The following is a 17,591-nucleotide window of genomic DNA, read 5'->3' as shown; positions in this document are numbered from 1 at the left end:
TGTAGTTTGTTTAGAAAAATTAAAGCGAACATTTTGCTAATCAAATTGTTCAACGTTTTTCGATTTGGTTTATTTTTTGTACGTAGGATTCATGTGTGTATGTAACTAGAAAATGAATGGTTTAGATTATTAAACTATATGCTAAAAACAAAAACATTCTCATATTTCAACTTTAAGGAGATCCTGATCTCTAGATTCTCAATATGTATGTATGTATGTATGTATGTATGTATGGAGCGAATTATTGTGGGACTGCGGGTGAGATGGAACCAATAAGTGAGGGAAAAACAAATACCTCCAAGGGGCGTGCCGTCCCTGGCGTTGATAGTAAGGGAGGCCAAATCATTGCGATTACACTTAGTAATGCCCGCCCCCCGGCCTCTCGCCCCCCGACGAGGGCGACAATGAATAGAAATCCGGTTTGAGGAGGGAGGAGATGAGAGACCAAGTGAGTTGCGTAGAGCTTGGTTGGATGCGTATGCATGAAGAATATTATTTGTAGATATAAAGGAAGAGAAGAAGATTAGGAAGACAAAGAAGCTGCCATGAGCCATCACCATGTCTCCGTCAAGTTTAGAATGATTTCTCACCTAGTATTGCAGCCTATTTATATATTCACATACGTCGGAGGATAAGTACATAAATAAGGCTTTGAAGCAATTAAATCATTGAAAAAGCAATGATAGCTAGTCTCTATTTCTTTTTCCTATTAATCAACACAGAAATTACAGATCCATTGCAAAGTATCCAAGCTAGCAAGTCCTGCGCGCTCTCATTACGTTGAACATATATATCTCTCCAGTCCAAATTAAGCCAATTAAGACCAAGTAATTAACGTGCGTACCACTAGATGGACGACCAGCAAGTCCATAACCCAATCCGAACGGCAATACATGTTTCGTATTGTTAAACCTATCTCTACTACTATAAATGGAAGTCAAATTTTGGTGTCAAAGGGTTCACCAAATTTTAGATTGTCATATATGCCATTTGAATAAAATAAATTTATTTTATATAAAAATCATCCAAAATATCATTATGGTAAAATACTAAAATCAATTAAAAGAAAAATGTAAAAGAAAAGAAAACAAAGTGGGTCAAAAACACAATTTCAATCTAAAATTTGTTCGGAGCAGTTTCCTAACTTTTATTCTCTTTAATTACTGAAATTTGAGTAAAAACAAAAACAAAAAAACAAAAAAAATTAAATTCCTTCTATATTACTTCGGGTATAACACTAGTGTATGTTAAATAGCGGACAACTCTTGCATGGGAATGATGAGATTATATCTGATGGGTTTTCTGGAGGTACTCTTTCCCCAAGTCGAAGACCGTTTATTAAGACGCTCAAGGTTTTTGACGAAGCCAAACCTATGTTTCTATTCCTTGAATCCTTGATGTAACTTTCTATTCCTCGAATCCTTGATGTAACTTTCTATTCCTCTTCAATACGCCGCTCAAAAGCACTAATTGATATTGACTAGTGAGTTACATAGACGAGTAAAATTTTAGTATAACTCAATCACAGTGTAACTTGCTAGCGCTTAATTATGTGCCACCCTACTACAATTGCACGCACATACCTACAAGAAATAATTTTAGGATGATCAAGCTGTTGAGCACCCATGCTCTCCTTGATTGATCTCTTCAATAATTTTTCCATCCGAGGTCTAGTTTTTGTAAGAAAACCACAAACTAGCTTATTGAGAAAGAAGAGAAATAAATTGGGAACAACGTACACCAGTGTGACCTCATCACAGAAGAAAGTAGCAACTAATTATTACCAGCTTACCACACCGGGGAATTTATCAATTTGGTAATATAATTGGTAATAAAGCGATGAGTGGGTAACTCCAACAAGGCAAGATAGGTAAGTGGCACCCTAAGAAGTGATTGGAATTAATGCACTGACCTGATGATATGTATGATACATCTTGTGATATAGCCACCAACCACAATGAGAGAGGATCCTCTCATAATCTTCTTATCTTCCTAAACTCTAAAACACACAATATGAAGAGAGTTCAAAAGAAAACCCAAAATAAAAGGGGATTACACTTACATGTCGTAATGGAATGCAGGGAAAGTGAGATAGATAGAAGAATCAAAGGTAAAGTTCTGAAATTTTAATTAGATCTCTCTGCATGTATCCATTGAATTTCACGACTGTAGACTTGTGTGTTTCTACTTCATCAAGAGCGCCAGGGAACAAAAGAGGGAGAAGGGAGAAAGCGAGGGAAACAAAACCAACCGCGCGGCAACCTGAACTCAAATAAAAATGGAGATAAAAAAACCTAAATTTATTGTAGGCCATTGGATGTAAGTTTGGACATGTGTCAGTTTGGTGTTAAAAGGTTAGGTAGGTTAGGAAGATAAGAAGATTAGGAGAGGATTCTCTACCCTATCACAATTCCGGTACAACACCGATATAGTCAAATTTAAACCTAGAGTCTTCCAGACAGAAGGAGATTGTAACCCCTGCTTTATTATGTTCAATTCATGCCAAATCTAAGGTGTGTTTTTGCTCTATATTATGTTGTTTTGAAGTTTCTCTATTGTCCATTATTTGCAGTCTTTATAAAGGCTTAGGCGCTACAGTGAAAGAGAATAGAGGGCAAATCAGTTTGTGTTTCCTTTGTAAAGGTACATACCAAGATTAGATCAAGTTGAACATCTTTATTTTCACAGCATTCATATTACTCATATTTTACAACATCTCTATTTCATTAATAAAAAATTGAACCTATAAATATACTAGCTTTTCTGTTCTTTGTATCATCTGTTGTCTACTTTCAATTTCTACTAAAAACACTTCAATTCTGTACTTAATAATCAATCCTTGTTTTTCCCTCTGTAAATGCAGATTCTAGTTATTCATGATTACTGTCTTCCTTAGATCCTAGAATTCATGATTGAAATGGAATTCATCTAAAGAAGAGTCAGAGAAATACATGCAGGTTCCAAATTTTGATAATAGCAGGTATTTCAATCATGAATAGAATCGGCAAAGAAGACCTCCTTTTGCTATCTAGACGTTTGTTGAATTTAGCACGAGAATTGTTAGCACAATAAACGTAATGAAGTTTGTCTGTCTTTAATTGAGGGTTTAGTAGGCTACATTTTTGATTGTATTATAAGTGATGAATAATAGTTGGAATAGTGATAGTGTGATACTATATCTCTTTTGGTGTTTGAGGTAGAGGTGTGGATGTATGAATCAAAGTTCAAATATGTGAATAAGGAGACATTCTGCTTATTCTTTTTTGTTTTCAGAGTTAGGGTAGGATAGAGTGAATGGAGAAAAGCATGTTTGGTTTTTGTTAATGCATGACCTGCTACTGCTGTCCAAAGACTGCAGCAGAATCTTTTTTGCAGTGTCCGTAGAAATAGTTTGCATGTCCTCCTTTTGTATGTAAGTATTGTATTAATATTTGCCTCCAAGATAAAGTAAAAACTAATTCTTTACTACGAAGAAAATCATTGAGGTGATATCAGAATGCAAATTTCTGTTTGAGATGGTGCTGCAGCAAATATAGCTTTATATATATACCACCGCTTATTTTGTTCTCTTCTATTTTTTCATCTATTTGTGTAGCTTAGTGATGTGGTGAAATCTGTCTGAGCTGACATCTCTCTTATTAGATATTGTTTGAATTAATTGATTATTTATGAGTTGAGAGAATGATAGAGGAAAACAGGACATAGATTATAATGAATGCTCGCTTAAAGTCACTCTCTATGAACCCTATATTGTCAATGAAGGTTCTGTGATGAGTTGTGAAAAGGATTATGTGTGTGCATCTTTTCCTTTTTTTTTTTCTTTTTTTCCTTTTATGATTAAGAGATCCAGGAAATCATGTAAATAAAGTGGAAAAGGGCCTAATTTATGTTACTTAATTCAATGAATATGTTCTTTTGTTCACACAGCACTAGCATAACTAGGGCTGATTTTTTAACAATCTCTTCATTTTTCTTTGCTGACTTTCTTTATTATGTATTGTATGCTGATCATTTTCACAATCATTTGATTGTAGCTGTGATTTGGATGGAGTAAGGAAAAAGCAACAAGCAGTTAGGTCCAAAATTCAGCAACTTGATGATGCAATTAAGGTCGTAGATAAGGAAATGGGATGAGCTGAAAACTATAACTGATAAGAGGGATCAAGCACAATAGAGCATTTTTACCTTTACGCAGCAACTTGATTAGCAAGTAAGTGAACATGAATTCTGCTACAACATTTCTCTCTTTTTATTTCACTTTAATTAGGTCTGCCTCGATTAAGTTTTCATGTCGATCACTGATCAATACGTCTCATGTAAGATGGTTTGTGAAAGGAACTAAACCCTGAGCCAACATGCATGTATGCATTCTTCCACACAACTATTAAGACTAATATCATAAACTTCAAGAACTTCAAACATTCATCCAGATTCCACGTGACATAGTCTATACTGACACTTTTGAAATAGAATTAAAATAAACGAAAAGAAATCATTTTATTTGATTTAGTATGTTGTAGTCTAAAACAAGAAACAGAATGCAAATATTTTGAACTTTGCATTTCTTATCAGTTTTACTTCTCTATCTATCTCATTTGTTATTTCTCAAACAATGAAATTTTATTAGTGTGTTTAGGCTCTTATAATATGTGCATTATTTCTGTTAAAGTTCAATTCGTAAATTCATTTACCTTTGCAGCTGATGAATAATAGAAAACAAGTAGAGGCAGTTAATATGAATCTAATTTTAAACAGTTATTTGCTGTTTTTTTTTTCTTAAGTTGCTAATGACCTATACAGTTGATTTTCTCCTCTCTTTTTTTTTTTTGGTTATTTATTTGTTTATTGTATTTTCTATTTGTAATGGTCTTTCAATTTCATACTAGGATATGTCTGCTGGAACAAGGGACAACGTTGAAAACCAATTTTGGTCCGAAAACCAAGATAGTGGCAGCATCCATTCATCTACTGCAGGGGTGACATCCTTACAGATTCACTTGAAGACTCACTTCAAGACTCATCTGAAGACCTGATGTAAATAGCTACCCGTCTTCACATGTTTTGGCCAAGCCTAACCATTTTTGGCACAATGTACATAAACAACTACTTCGTTGGCATATGTATTTTTGGAAATCTGGCAGAGACATCACATTTGCAATCTGGGAAAGGCACCAGATTTTTGCTTAGCATTTGTAGCCTTTAACATATGCCTATAATGTAGTTTTGATGTAATATATCTATAATGTAGAATAATGTGTTTCAATGTAATATATCTATAACATAGAACAATGTGTAATATAATTTTACTATATGTAATATATATAGAACGTAGTTTTGATGTAAAATTCAACCATATCAATTGTATACCCGCAGCACCGCGCAGGCCTTCTGCCTAGTATATGACTATTTTTAGCCGTTACAATACCCAATAGGCTACCAACTTTTTTTCTTCCATCATAAAGCCACTTGAGCAAAAATAGACTTAAACTTTGGATATCAAAATTCAACAAATTTATGAATTCCTCGCTCTCTCTCTCTCTCGCTCTCTCGAATTTGAATCTCAACTCTTCTCTCTCTCAGCGTCATCGCCAAACATCTTCTCCAATGCACCGGTGTTCAAGTTCTCATCGACGGCATAGTCTGGCACCTAGTGTGAAACGCTAGAATATTGGAATGATTGCTTAAGATGACGTCGGAGTGTAACACGAGGACTGTGACTCAACACCGGACCACCACAATAGTGATGCACAACATAAAGAAGTAGAGACTGAGTTCGTGAACGTGAACTAGACTTTGAACAGAAACCGGTTGAGGAGGGAATTGACCTTTTTGAACCTGAAGACTGTGTGGTCGGTGAGAAGAGAAAATTTACTCTCACCAACACTAAAAGTTACTCTCACCAACACCAAAAATACTCTCACTAACTTCAGACGCTCACATGCTTCTTCTTATTTATCTTCTTCGGATGCTACACAACAGTCGCAAGCCTACTCCGGCCCTTGGCTTTCAGCTGGTAGTAATGACTTCGCACGCTTGAATCTGCGCGCGCTGGAACTTGACAATAGTCTAAGGAAAACCTAAGTAGTGAAAAGAATGCTCCTCATCTTGACAATAGGATGTGCAAAAACAAAAATCCCCTGAAATGACTAGAATATAAGTACAATACGAGTAAAATCTAACTTCTGAAATGGTCCTCTCTTAACTATGTCTAGCTATACACTTCTTTATCATTTTTTTTGTACATTATCTAGGAATTGTTGGTATACATACCTCCACTTTTTCATAAGCACTAGAGAACCGCAGACTTCCCAAAATCCTAAGATAAAGCCAAGTGCAACAGAAACATAAAACCATGAAATTTTATGCTCCTTCATGTCTGCAACTTGGTTGTTCTTATCATTTGCATTAGTGCCCTGATTTTTTCGACAATCATTTGAAAGTAGGGCACCACAAAGTTTCGAATTCCCCTCACATGCAAATGCATTGAAACTTTGGAGCTGAGGGCTTGATAGTATTAGCCAAGGGCGGATCTACCTATAGGGCTGGGTAGGCTGAAGCCCAACCCAAATTTGCAAATATAAAAGTTTAGTATATATATGTAAGCTATACAAATTTGGGTCCTGCGTAGTTGACTAAGGGACACTTCTTTTAGTTCGATCTTCCTCTTGGGGTTCCTTTTTCCTTTTACTTCTTCCACTTATTTTTCTTTTTTTTTTTACATTCCACTCATATTTCTTTTACGCTTCTTCCTTTTTTTTTTTGGTTTACCTCTTCCTATATATTTTCTTCCACTTATACAATACTTTCTTTTCTTTGGTCACATTCCATTTATATTTCTTTTACTTATTACTTTCTTTTTTCCCACTCATACCATACATTCTTTTTTGGTTACATTCCACTCATATTTCTTCTACTTCTTTCACTCATATTTCTTTTACACTTATTCCTATTTTCTTCCACTCATACCATACTTTCTTTTTCTGGTCACATTCCACTCATATTTCTTCTACTTCTTTCACTCATATTTCTTTTACACTTCTTCCTATTTTCTTCCACTCATACCATACTTTCTTTTTCTGGTCACATTCCACTTATATTTCTTTTTTTTCCCACTCATACCATACTTTCTTTTTTGGTTACATTCCACTCATATTTCTTTTACATTTCTTCCTATTTTCTTCTACTCATACCATACTTTCTTTTTTGGTTACATTCTACTCATATTTATTTTACTTCTTACGTACCATCAACTATACTATCGTAATTGGAAACCTTCTCTATGGTTTCAACCCAGGGGTTTTTTTTTTTTTTTTTTTCTGCATCCCTGCTGCTTAGCTTTCATCATGGTAGCGAGGTTTCTGCCAAGCTTACGGCTACCTTTTGGTGGTGGCGGTGGTGCCACTCTCTCTAATCATCACTATGTAGTAGGACGCCTACTCTCTGTCAAACGGAAGGTGGACGTTAAAGCTCTCATGGGGACGATGTCCTCTGTGTGGAATTTAAAAACAGGTTATATGTTAGAGATCAAGGGGATCGCTTCGTCCTCAAAGTCACTGTGGAGCGAGAGGGAGATCTGGTGGTAAACGGCGGGCCTTGGTTTTACGGCAAATTTTTGCTCGCCCTTGCTGCGTTCGACGGGCTGTCAGCCCCTAAGAAAGTTTGATTCTCTCTATCCCAGTTTGGGTGAAGGTGCTAGGCCTTCCACTGGCTCTCATGACAAACGAGGCAGTACTTATAGTTGGGTTACGCTTGGGGAGGTTATGTTTATGGACAAGGTTGGGAATCGGCAAAGCACACAGGTGCGAGTGAGACTCCGCCATTTGATTTTGTCCCCAGTGAACAGGCTTTCCCGGAGATGGATTTTGTGTTCAATTCATTTCGTGAGTTAAGGAGACACTCTGTTTCAAATATGAGCAGTTTATGGGCTTTTGTCAGAGTTATGGTATTTCAAGGATTGAAATATCTGCGATATTTCTGATATATCCTCCGATATCTCCCTTTTTGGAGGGACCGATATATCATAGGGGAAAATATCTTATTTCCACCCCTTTTGCGAAATTTCTTTGATATCGTCAAATATCCCCGATATATTAGATATTTGGGATATATCCCAGATAAAATGAAGAAATATCTGTAAAATATAATGGGAAAAACAAAAAATAGAAAAAATAACTCAGTTATTCTTAGAGAAACATACATTATGGAATATGGTGGTTATATCAGGTGTGAAATTTAAACAACGGTTTCTAGTCAGGATATGTCATAATCAAGAGGCAAATTAACCTGTTTGGGAAAAATACCTCGAAGTGAAACCTCTGGAGGCAGATTTGGCTGAAGTGAAATCCCTTCAAGGCGAATCTAGGTGAGGAGAAATCCCTTCAAGGCGATTCTGGGTGAGACGTAATTCTCAAAATGCAAATCTGTGTGAGAAGAGATCTCCTCAAGGCAAATCTGTGTGAGGAGAAATCCCCTCAAGGTGAATCTGTGTAAGGAAAAATCCCCTCAAGACGAATCTAGGGGAGAAGAAATCCCCTCAAAGTACCCCATATTATGTTTCTTCTTCAATTACCTTAACTTTTGACTCTATCAGTATAAACACAGAGCGCAGTGAGACCTTAATCAATCTAGCTATGACGCTTATGAATATAATCAATATGAAGAAGTACATGATTAGTCATCCAATTGGATTCATCCTTATTATCCCTTTATAGGGGAAACAGTAAGCAGCTTTAAAGACATCTATGACTATCATGTTCATCACTACAATTTGTACTATATGTCCCCCCATGTATTCTGCAGTTTCATTAATGACTAAGGCTTAAGGGCAGCCGTTCTGACCCTCTTTCGAAAAAAATAGGTTTGGCCAAGAATCCAGTGTTCCATGAAAAGCGTAAGCACATTGACACCAGGTATCACAAAATCAGAGAATTTGTGAGCAAAAAGAAGATTTAGCTCAAGTTTGTCAAGTCAACCGATTAGATCGCTAACATCTTCACAAAACCTTTGAAGATATAGACATTTAGCAAATTGAGAGTTTTACTTGGAGTCGGTCCAGAACCAAAAAGTCATGTTTAAAGGGGGATGTTGGAAAATAAACATGCTTTTAATTAGTTGTTATTTGGTGTTTAATTAAGAGAAATTTTTCTGTGCTACGATCAAGCCATGTCAGTATGCTGACATGGTTTGACGAGTTAATAAAATATTGACATGTGGTATTATTTATTTAAAATGAGATTACACCTCAAAATTAACCAAACTGACAGCCATCTTCTTCTTCTTTCTAGAGATCTCTATGTCTTCACATATCTGTTTCATGAACACAACCCAGATCCAAATGTTTTGCCCTAAATCATGTATTCCTAAAGCCTATTTTACTGATCGGGTAATTGTGCTCTATTCATAAAAACCACCTTTTTCGCCTCTTAATGAATATATATAATCACTTTGTCGATATGTTTATATTTGCTTCCTTCTTCTTCTCGTTTTTTTCTGCGACGTCTCACTCATCTTGGCATTTGCTAAGTTATTTTTGTCTCCCTGCAAATAATTAACTTGAAACATCCTCCTTCCACAAAAGTGCAAAACTCCAAAATCAATTTGAATGTTATTCTATATATGAAATCAATATAAGAACAGAAAACCAATGAAAGGGTACTTTTGGAGAGATGGGTTTAGATCTGGAAGCATAAAGAAAAGAAAAGAAATGAAATGAATTTTGGTAGAATTGAAGGCTGAAGGTATTGACGGAAGAACAGAGAAGACAATGAGATTGAAACTTGTTTTGGGATGACGACGAGAGAATGTACAAGTATATAATGGTGTTTGAGTTTGGTGATGAGGTGTAATCTCATTTAAATAAATAATACCACTTGTCAATATTTTATTAACTCGTCAAACCATGTCAGCATGGCTTGAACCTAGCACAGAAAAATTTCTCTTGAAGAGAAATATTAGGATTAGAGGGTTAATGTGTGAGTTATATGCATGAGTTAGTGGGTGTAATGCATGAAATAAGGGGTATTTCCATTATGTAAGTTAGCGGTCAATTATGGTGTAGTGGGCATAAATTTATGAGTCAATAAGTTAAAAGTCGGTTATGGACGTTATAGAGATTGTTAGTGTCTTATACATTGCATGAGTTGCATGTAATCATTGGTGCATTGTAGGGAAATATTTCCCCTTTCTATAATATTGAGTGTGTGTGATTCTCCATCCAGTTCTAACTAGGTGAACAATTGAGGGAATCAATCGATCCCATCTACACCTACAACTCAAGATATCAATGACTTAGGCATCAAAATATTTTTTGCAGGACCTTCCCCTTCTCTCAATTTTTCAAGCTTGGCTTGTTAAACACTGATCTAGATTCCAAAGACGCAAAGCCAATTTCTTAGCTGAGAAGCATTTACTCTCACTCCAGTCGGAAGAAGTGGGTGAGGAGATTTTTCTATTAAATTTTTCCGCACTGACATAAAAGAAAAATCCAATCATTGTAATAAGGAAGAAAACGAAGACAAATAGAGGATGGGATAGAACCAGAAAAGGTGTTGTTGCTACCACTGAAACTAGTCATTCCAAACTTGTTGGAAGAATGACAATATTGCATATGGAAGTCATTGCTGGACAAATCCACTATTCAGGTAGGACTGGATACAAGGGAAAATGGCAACTCTCAAAATAAAAGGTTGTAGCTCAAATCTATTTAGGCTTTCAAGATTATTCATAGACAAGAAGATTCTTGTTTGATCTAGAGAACCATAAAGCCAATTGCAGGAGAGATTCAAGTGGTGAGATGCGTGAGATGCAAGCGAGGATGATAGGAAAGTACCTCCCTTGAGATTGAGCCCTCTCGAGGATATATAACTTTAAGGGGCCGTGACCACTTACCCAATTTTAGACTAAAAATTGTCCACTTACTCCACTAAGAGTTTTTTAACCCCATTTACCCAATCTAACAATATTTGACAGTATTGCCCTCATATACTCTCTCTCTCTCTCTCTCTCGACTCCCCTTCTCCTCCTAGACTCTCTCTCTCTCTCTACCTTCCCCTGCCAAGCCGACTCAACGACCACAATAAGCCACGAAGATGCCGAGTCCACCAACCACCATCGGTCTCGGAGATGCGAGTTCACCATCGTCTGCGCTGGACGACGAATGGACGTTAATCGATGAGGCGGCCGGTTGGGGATGGAGATCTCGGCGTCATGGAGATCTCCGTGATGCAGGAAATCGCTGCTCCCTTCTAGACGAAGACAACGACGATGATGAAGAAGAGAGGCGGTGACGAAAAGCTTCAGAGGAGGAGGAGGGGGAGGAGCCGGCTTCACACTCTTGGATCGGATTCTGAGTTTCAATTACAAGGAACCGGCGGATTCTGAGTTTCAATTACAAGGAAGGTTGACCGATGTGGGTTTGGATCCAAGTGAAGGTTGACCGATGTGGGTTTGGATCGGATTCTGAGTTTCAATTACAAGGAACCGGCGGAGGAGGAGGAGGGGCCAGCTTCACACTCTTGGGTGCCCAGAGCAATTTTTGGGTGCCCAGCTTCACACTTTTTTTTTTTTTTGTACATTGTGAACCCCGGGAATGAGGAAGGAATTGCAATGTAACTGTGGGGTTTGTTTGATGGTCTACTGGGGGGCAGTAGACACATTATTGGCCCCTAGTAGACTTTGATATGAGGGACAAGGATTACTATAGTGTGGTGTTTTGATAAGTTACCTGTTGTTTTCTGTGTATTAAAGTCAAATTATTTGTGAATACTACAAAAAGGTGCATTTTTGGTGGTCTATTGGGAGGCAGTAGAAACATTGGACTTTGTATTGGGGGGCAATAATATGATTACTGGGGGGCAGTAATATGATTATAAATTGATCAATTGTTCCTGTAGTGTATTCATTTTAGTTTTGGGAGTTCATACAATTCACTGGATGGCAATAATATGATTTTTGGGAGGCAATAATATGATTACTGGGGGGCAGTAATATGATTACTGGGGGGCAATAATAGCCGGATTCCGGATTCCAGTCATCGGTCGCCGGATTTCAGTTACCGGTTCCAGGAATCCGGTCACCGTTCGCCGGAGTCCGGTCACCGGTCGCCGGAGACCGCGCCGGCCACTAGTCACCGGAGCACAGCAAGGTGGAAGGTGACTTCTCTCTCTAAGTGAGAAAGAAGGAGAGGGCAAAAAAGTCTAAAAAAAAAAAGAAAAAAGAATTAATTGGGTAAAGGGGAAATAATCCCTTAGAGTGTTTTGGGTAAATGGGGTTAAAAAATAGTTGGTGGAGCAAGTGGGCAATTTTTAGCCTAAAATCGGGTAAATGATCATTTTCCCTAACTTTAAATGCATGGGTGACCCAACCGGCCATCTGCTAAAAATGAAGGTCATGATGATGAAAGCTTGAAGGTAAAGCAACAATGGCGAAAATTGAAACCTAACTAGAGGTTGAAGACGAAGAAACAGAGAGAAAAGTAAGAGGCATGAACTGGTATTGAAATTCTTTGGTAATTGTATAATGGTTGCAACTGATTATACTAAAAGTGATTATCCCTATTTATACCACATAGGAGGTGTATGCACCGTTGACCTTGACTTTCTTGACTTTGACTCTTCAATTTTCTTAACACCATCCCGATAACAAGTGATGCCTTCCCAGTAGCAGCAATTACTACAAGTTCAATTCAAGGAAGGAGAAAACTGGGAGAGGGAAAACGACAAGAGAGAGAAGTGTTCAGTTTGGCTGCAGGCATAATGAATATGAGAAGATACGTCAATGGAAAAGAACAAGATTAGCTTGAAAATGAAGCATTGTGCCATTGGGTGATTTCACTAATTTGGTTGTACTGTCATGTTTATTCGAGGCTGAGCCATGCTTATATGTTTGTGGCAGATTTAGGTTGTCAATTTCTGCATGTATACAGAATAGAGCAGATTCGAAATCCAAGACGTACGACCCAATATATATATAAATGTCAATGAAAATATATAATAAATTGGAAGGAAATAAAACACGGCAGCATATGTTAAGATGGAAAATAATAAGCAGTGGATAGAAGGATAAATCCTGCTCCGGGTAACATTTATGCAAAATAGAAAATGATTATATATGGCACTGATGTTCCCCTCAGTACCTGACTAGGGAATATTTGTTCAACTACCTTCCGATTTCAATCGAACAGTTGACAGATATCTAGATTTTTAAGAGATGAGATCTGTTAACCGTCCGATTTTAATCGAACGGTAGTTGAGCAAATAATCCTTGGTCAGTAGCTGACCAGGGGAACGAGACTCTTATATATGGCGTTATACTGACCAGGGGAACGAGACTCTTATATATGGCGTTCATAAAAGCTAGCAGTTAGTGAAAGAACAAAAGAGAAAAAGATGTTATATTTCCCGAAGATGCTGATATTAAGTCTTAATTAACAATAATGCCAAGATCTTTTAAATTGGCAGCTAAAGTACTATATGTTATAGCATAAACGGAGAGCTTCAGTAATCCCACATTCCGATGTCTAGCTAGATATGTTGACCGTAGAAATTTTTAGATGATATGTTAGCCTGCAAAAACTTCAAAGCTATAGGCCTATAGTCTTCTAAATTAATTAGTTTTGCAAATAAGAATGAATTAACCCTTTTTTTTTTCAGAAACAAATGAGCCAACCCTCCTAGATAGTCGTTTTTTCTTTATTCTTTTTAATAAATCTGGGGAGATGGATTTGTCATCTCTCATTAAAAAAAACGAATGAACTAAGCCTTCTTAATCTAGATGGACCACTGTAAGTGATAGTATCATGAATATATAATTATCCACACATATATGTAATTACCACGAAAAGTTCAGGACAGCTGCTTTGATGCCGGTCATAGAAGAAGAAAAAAGAAGAAGAAGAAGAAGAAGAAGAAGAAGAGGAAGAATGGTAAAATGCTCCCTACCTAATAATACATTAACATGTGTACCCAGAGCAAAAAAAGGAAACCAAGAATTTAACTTGAATAAAGTACTGGTACGAACAACTTCTTTTTGGCCAAAACCAGTACAACTATATATCTAAGAACAGAATATTATGAGAACAAACACTATGCCTTTACATAATTAAGCAAAAACAAAAATACACTGAAATTATTAATAGGGTTTAAGAATAAAGTACAATCTTCTTACCTCAAAGAGTTCTTTCGAATCGCTTGCCAAGCGAACTGTACGTGCAATCTCATTCAGCATTTGAGCCTATCTTGAACATTATTCAGGAATTTGAAATATGCATCTCTCCAGGTCTTGATAAGCAATAAGGAACCACAAACTCCCACTAACCCTATAGTGAAGCCAAGCACAACGGAAATATGAAACCCTAGAATTTGATTCCCGTCATTCTTATCATCATCTGTATCAGTAACATTGAATGATTGACACAGATTTAGAAGCGGGGAACCACAAAGCTTCAGATTCCCCTCAAATGCTGAGACATTCAAGCCTTGGAGCTGAGTGCTTTTTGGTATTTCTCCTTCCAAATTATTATAAGAGACATTAAAATATGACAAGAAACTAAGACTTTTCATTGAAGGTGGGATTTCTCCAGACAAATGATTCACTGAAAGATCCAACTTCTCCAAATTTTTTAGATTAGATATTTGGTCTGGAATGTTGCCAGACACCTGGTTGGCACTGAGATCCAATGTACGGAGACGTTGCAACTTTCCTATCTCAGTAGGTATATTGCCACTGATGCTATTGTTGCCTAAGAATATCGATGGTGGATAGTAAGACAAAGAGTTGAACTGTAAAATACTTGCATCAGGCACGGCTTGGGAGGCGAAGAAAGGCAATTCAAGATAACCATGATCTACTTGAGCTGCAGTTTGTTCAGATAACAACATTGGTAGTGTGCAAAGTTCTTTCGGAATTTCACCTGATATTAGGTTGGACCCCAAGTTTATAGAAAAGAGCATTGGAAAAGTCCCCAACCAAGTAGGAATTGAGCCTGTGATTCTATTAAGAGACACATCCAAGATCTCTAGCTTCTTGAGCTTAGAAAACCATATAGGTATTTGACCGGTGAGCTCACAACCACGCAAAGCCAAAATCCTAAGATTTTGGAATCCATCAAAGTCAGCCATGTGGGCACCATCCGGCATTTCTTCACCTATAAAAGTGGTTGAAAGGATGAGTACCGTGAGACGTCTACAGCCCTTCAATATATTCATAGCACCTGTGACATTGGTCAGTCTATTCCCAGAAAGTGAGAGGAAGGACAAGTGTTTCAATGAGACAATCTCGGGTTGTATTTGTCCCTCTAGGTTGTTTAAGCTTAGTCGAATTGCTCTAAGGGACTTGCATGAGTAAAGGCTTATTGGCAAGATACCAGTAAAATGATTACTCATGAAGTCCAGTTTACGAAGTTGACCAAGTCTGGAGAAATTAAAAGCCGAGATATTTCCTTTCAAAAGGTTGAATCCTAGATTCAGTTCCAAAAGGTTTGTGCAATTCACCAAAGATGGTGGCAAGAAACCTTCTAGATTGTTGGAATGAAGGAGCAAGACTTTCAATTTGGAGAGCTTACCAATATCTATTGGAAGCATGCCACTGAAATTATTTAAGTAGAGGTCAAGGATTGCGAGGTTAGTGAGGTTAAGAATTCTGTTACTAATGCCTCCATAAAAGGAATTAGCAGGGATTGCAATTTCTTCTAGTGCGGTAGCATAATAGATATCTTCTGGAAGTGATCCTGAGAGGTTATTGTAACCAGCACGGAAAACTTCCAGTTTGGAACAGTTTCCTAGTCCGCGAGAGAGATTGCCTCCAAAATTATTATGGGAAAAATCCAATAGCCTAATCAAGGAAGAAGAATGGACACAAATAGATGACGGGATATAACCGGAGAAGTCATTGTTTGCGACATTGAATCGAGTCAAATTCTTTGCTTGTTGGAAGAAGGAGGATGGAATTGCACCATGGAAGCGATTGCTAGACAAATCCACCATCCGAATATTATTGGATAGAGAACCTGGTAGCTCTCCAGAAAGAAGGTTAAAGCTCAAATCAAGTACCTCAAGAGGACCCAAGGACAAGATGAATCCAGCTTGATCTAAAGAACCATAAAGTGAATTGTGAGAGAGATTGAGGTGGGTCAGATGTGTGAGATTTCTGAGTGGTGATGAGGAAAAAATACCTCCTTTGAGTTTTAGGCCTTTGGAGGATAAGTGCAAATGGGTTACTCGACCAGCCACATCACAAGTAATGCCTTCCCATCGGCAACAATCCATGGTAGTCCAATTTAAGGAAGGAGAAGACAGAGTGAAGGCGAAAGACAAGAGAGAGGTACTTTCACTTGAGGTGCATGCATGAATATGTGTAGATAAAATGGAGCCAAATAGAGTAAGAAGAAAGTAGTGAGCTATTGGGTGATAAGGCAGCATTGGCAGCATATTTCTTTGTTTCTCAGACATTTTAAGTTTAATTTATATTGCTCACCTGCTGCTTATTTATATATTAAGAGTCACAAGCAGAAGCCTTTTCTTGGTTTTTTAGCTTGGAAGGGCACTCCCAGAACTACAAATGACAAATTACCAAACCCACTGAATATTGGGTTTGACGTTTGACTCTGAAGTGGGGCCTCCATTTGACGAAATGATGATCTAGTAGAAATTTTTCATGACCCAAGTCATTGAAATACTGAAGCACGTTCCAATGTTGTCTTCTCAATTACATTTTGAAATGAAAATTGAACGAGTAAGATTCACGTTGGCTAAAAAGTCGTGGAGAGTAACGTTTATCATCAAAGGCAGACATTATCGTATTAGCCGTTTGAATTCAGTCCACGTTGGCGTGCTATGATTTTTGAAATCTTAATTTCTCTTAGGCCCCGTTTGGTTAGTAAAAATTGGAAAATGATTTATTTTCCTTTTCAGACGGATATGGAATGGAATATGTTTTGGTATTTCCATATGAGTATTTGGAACATAACTGGAAATTAAATTTTGGAATTAATTTTTCATTTTTATTGTAAGTCATAAGAATGAAATATGAAATTGTAATTTTCAATAACGTCATTTTACTAATTAAAGTACATCAATTTATAAGGAATATTGGTGGGGAATAAAAATTTTTAGAGGGATAATTAATGTAATTTTGCCTTTGACAGTGGGAAATGGAAATAGAATACCACCCCTGACTAGGTAATTTTATTCAGGCTTTATGAGGGAGTCAATTTCCAGTCAGATCTCATTTTCTATTTCCTTTCCAGTCTTTAATTACAACCAACCGGCACATCTGAATGGAAAATGAAATTAATTCTCATTCCATACCATGATTTCCTGCCATCCAAACGGGGCCTTAAGGTGCAAGTGAGTTTTGGCCTGTGAAGTTGTTGATTGTAGCAATAATACTCAGTAACTGACCAAAAAATTATGCTCAATCACCATTGAATGTAAATCTAACGGTGGAAATAATTAATTTTAAGTTGAGTTGTTTTATTTTTCATTGTTAGATATCCAGTAGTGATTAAACATAATTTTTTTGGTCAATTACTGACCGTGAACCCCACTAAATGTTGTAGAGGTTATGGGTTCAAACTTATAATTATGGGAGAATGG

The 17,591-nt window shown here is 37.1% G+C and overlaps 1 protein-coding gene and 1 long non-coding RNA gene across 2 annotated transcripts; one reads left to right on the top strand and one right to left on the bottom strand.

Annotated features, from left to right (window-relative positions):
* The first annotated feature begins 2,437 nt into the window (after positions 1-2,437).
* On the top strand, positions 2,438-5,242 carry LOC112182541. The gene is made up of 3 exons (XR_005810596.1): positions 2,438-2,643; positions 4,035-4,210; positions 4,887-5,242. It is a non-coding gene; the product is annotated as an uncharacterized LOC112182541 (long non-coding RNA).
* Positions 5,243-12,510: 7,268 nt separating this feature from the next.
* Positions 12,511-16,437, bottom strand: LOC112181955 (receptor-like protein 2). The gene is made up of 2 exons (XM_040512935.1): positions 14,164-16,437; positions 12,511-12,741 (listed from the first exon to the last, which is right to left on the bottom strand). The coding sequence occupies exon 1, from the start codon at positions 16,422-16,424 to the stop codon at positions 14,217-14,219; it is 2,208 nt and encodes a 735-aa protein (XP_040368869.1). The 5' UTR covers positions 16,425-16,437; the 3' UTR covers positions 12,511-12,741; positions 14,164-14,216.
* Positions 16,438-17,591: the final 1,154 nt, after the last annotated feature.

The sequence above is a fragment of the Rosa chinensis genome, chromosome 1 (assembly GCF_002994745.2).
Source record: "Rosa chinensis cultivar Old Blush chromosome 1, RchiOBHm-V2, whole genome shotgun sequence".
In the NCBI taxonomy this organism is placed as follows: domain Eukaryota; kingdom Viridiplantae; phylum Streptophyta; class Magnoliopsida; order Rosales; family Rosaceae; genus Rosa; species Rosa chinensis.
Note: the sequence above shows the minus strand (reverse complement) of the source record. Positions and strands in the feature narration are given on the sequence as shown.